The sequence below is a fragment of the Mustela putorius genome, unplaced genomic scaffold (genome assembly GCF_011764305.1).
Source record: "Mustela putorius furo isolate JIRA1106 unplaced genomic scaffold, ASM1176430v1.1 tig00000095_pilon_pilon_pilon, whole genome shotgun sequence".
Taxonomy (NCBI): domain Eukaryota; kingdom Metazoa; phylum Chordata; class Mammalia; order Carnivora; family Mustelidae; genus Mustela; species Mustela putorius.
In genome coordinates, this window is record NW_025421280.1 from 34,459,598 (window position 1) to 34,462,000 (window position 2,403).

Genomic DNA, 2,403 nt, shown 5'->3' on the forward strand with positions numbered 1-2,403 from the left:
CTGAGAAATTTTGCTAGATGTTCCTCAAGTGTGAATACTTTATTAATGAATTGCCTGAATCCAAATTATAGACACACTGATGGGTACCAGTATACTTGTTTCCTTTACTTAAAGTCTCATTTTGGGTGCCTGGGTGGCTCAACTGTTTAAGCAACTAACTTTGGCTCAGGTCATTATCCTGGAGTCCCAGGATCATGTCCCTCATTGGGTTCCCTGCTCAGGGTGGACTCTACTTCTCCCTCTGACCCTCCTGTCTCTTGGTTCTCTCTCTCTCTCTCTTGAATAAATAAATAAAATCTTAAAAAAACCCCTCTCATTTATTTCCCAAAAGCTGTCTCTGTTATGTGGAACCCCAGAATCTAACAAGTGTCTTGGAATTCCTCCTCCTGGGGTTCTCAGATGATCCAGAACAACAGCCTGTAATCTTCAACCTGTTCCTGTCCATGTATCTGGTCACCATGGTAGGGAATCTACTGATCATCCTGGCTATCAGCTCTGACTCCCGTCTTCACACGCCCATGTACTTGTTCCTCTCCATCCTGTCCCTGGCTGACATCGGCTTCACTTCTACCACGGTCCCAAAGGCGATTTTGGACATTAAAACTCATAACAGAGTTATCTCTCGTATGGGCTGCCTGATTCAGTTGTCTTTTTTTATTCTTTTTGGATGTTTGGACAGTGTACTCTTAACCGTGATGGCCTATGATCGGTTTGTAGCTATTTGTTATCCTCTGCACTACTCAGTCATCATGAATGCCCGCCTCTGTAGCCTGCTCATTCTGGTGTCTTTTTTGATCAGCCTTCTGGACTCTCAGCTTCACTGCCTCATGTTGTCACAGCTTAACTTTTGCATAAATGTGGAAATTCCTCATTTCTTCTGTGACATTCCTCAGCTCCTCAGACTTTCCTGTAATGGTACTTCCACCAATAAATTATTCCTGTATTTTATTGGTGCCATCTTTGGTGGTATTCCAGTCTCAGGGATCCTTTTCTCTTATACACGAATTGTTTCTTCCATTCTGAGAGTCCCATCCACAGGTGGGAAGTACAAAGCCTTCTCCACCTGTGGCTCTCACCTGTCAGTTGTTTGCTTATTTTATGGAACAGGTCTTGGAGTGTACTTCAGTTCAGCTGTCTCACATTCTTCCAGGAAGGATGCAGTGGCTTCAGTAATGTATGCTTTAGTTGTTCCCATGCTGAATCCCTTCATTTACAGCCTGCGGAATGGGGATGTCAAGAGGGCTTTGCAGAGGCTCCTCAACAGAACAGTCTAGTCTTCGACTCCTTTTTTTGTCTGTTAATTATACATAATTGCAAGACCAAACATATGGAATTGGCAAACATGCCTCTTTGGGCATATAATTTTGGTAGCTCATGGTTCCCATTTCTCCTGATTTGTCATATCTAAATATTGCTTATCTTGGCACATCTTTGATGGAATTAAGGGAATATGCTGGGACTCTATGTATGGCAAAATCATTGCACAATTGAATCTTATTAACCTGTGGAATTTTCTGTATTTGTAACCTATGACCCAGGTATCCTGTAGAAATTCAAACTGTCCTTTAAAATATATTCTCTGGAATACTACTCAGCCATCAAAAAAATGAAATTTTGCCACTTGCAAATATATGGGTGGAACTAGAGGGTGTTATGGTAAGGGAAATAAGTCAATCAGAGAAAGACAATTATCATATGATCTCACTGATATGTGAAATTTAAGAAACAAAAGAGAGTATCATAGAAAAGAGTTAAAAATGAAACAAGATGAAATCAGAGAAGGAGAAAAACCATAAGAGACTCTTAATGATAAGAAACAAACTGAGGTGCAAAAAATAATGAATACTGTTATGCTGAAAATAAAAAAAATTTCTTTAAAGTTAAAAAAAATAAAAAAATAAAGTCTTAAAAAAAAAAGAAACAAACAGGGCTGCTGGAGGGGAGGGGTTGGGGTAACTGGGTGATGGACATTCAGGAAGGCATGTGATGTAATGAGCACTGAGAATTACTTAAGACTGATAACTCACTGACCTCTATCTCTGAAATCAATTATACATTATATGTTAATTGATTGAATTTAAATAAAAAAGAAAATATTCTCTCACCCGTTTTTACTGTCATGTCTATTTCCCATAAAACTTTGGCTTTGATCAAATCTATTGATGCAGGTTATGTGAGAGAATGTATGTCACTGGTTCTCAATCTTGGCTTCATGATTGAAACATCTGATACACTTTAAAAATCCTCATGCCTGAGTCCCACCACAACCAATTAAGATTTAATAGGGCTGGAGAGTAAAAATAACTTGATTGGTTTTTAAAATTTTTTAAATTTTTTTATAAACATATAATGTATTATTAGTCCCAGGGGTACAGGTCTGTGAATCGCCATGTTTACACACTT

General features: G+C 38.6%; 1 protein-coding gene across 1 annotated transcript; it reads left to right on the forward strand.

The window, feature by feature from the left end:
* The first annotated feature begins 347 nt into the window (after positions 1-347).
* LOC101692029 (olfactory receptor 18-like) lies at positions 348-1,274 on the forward strand. Its single transcript, XM_013045312.1, has one exon. The coding sequence runs from the start codon at positions 444-446 to the stop codon at positions 1,272-1,274; it is 831 nt and encodes a 276-aa protein (XP_012900766.1). The 5' UTR covers positions 348-443.
* Positions 1,275-2,403: the final 1,129 nt, after the last annotated feature.

Coding starts and splice junctions, on each gene's coding strand:
- LOC101692029 (XM_013045312.1), top strand. CDS start 444: ATGTATCTGGTCACCATGGTAGGGAATCTACTGATCATCCTGGCTATC.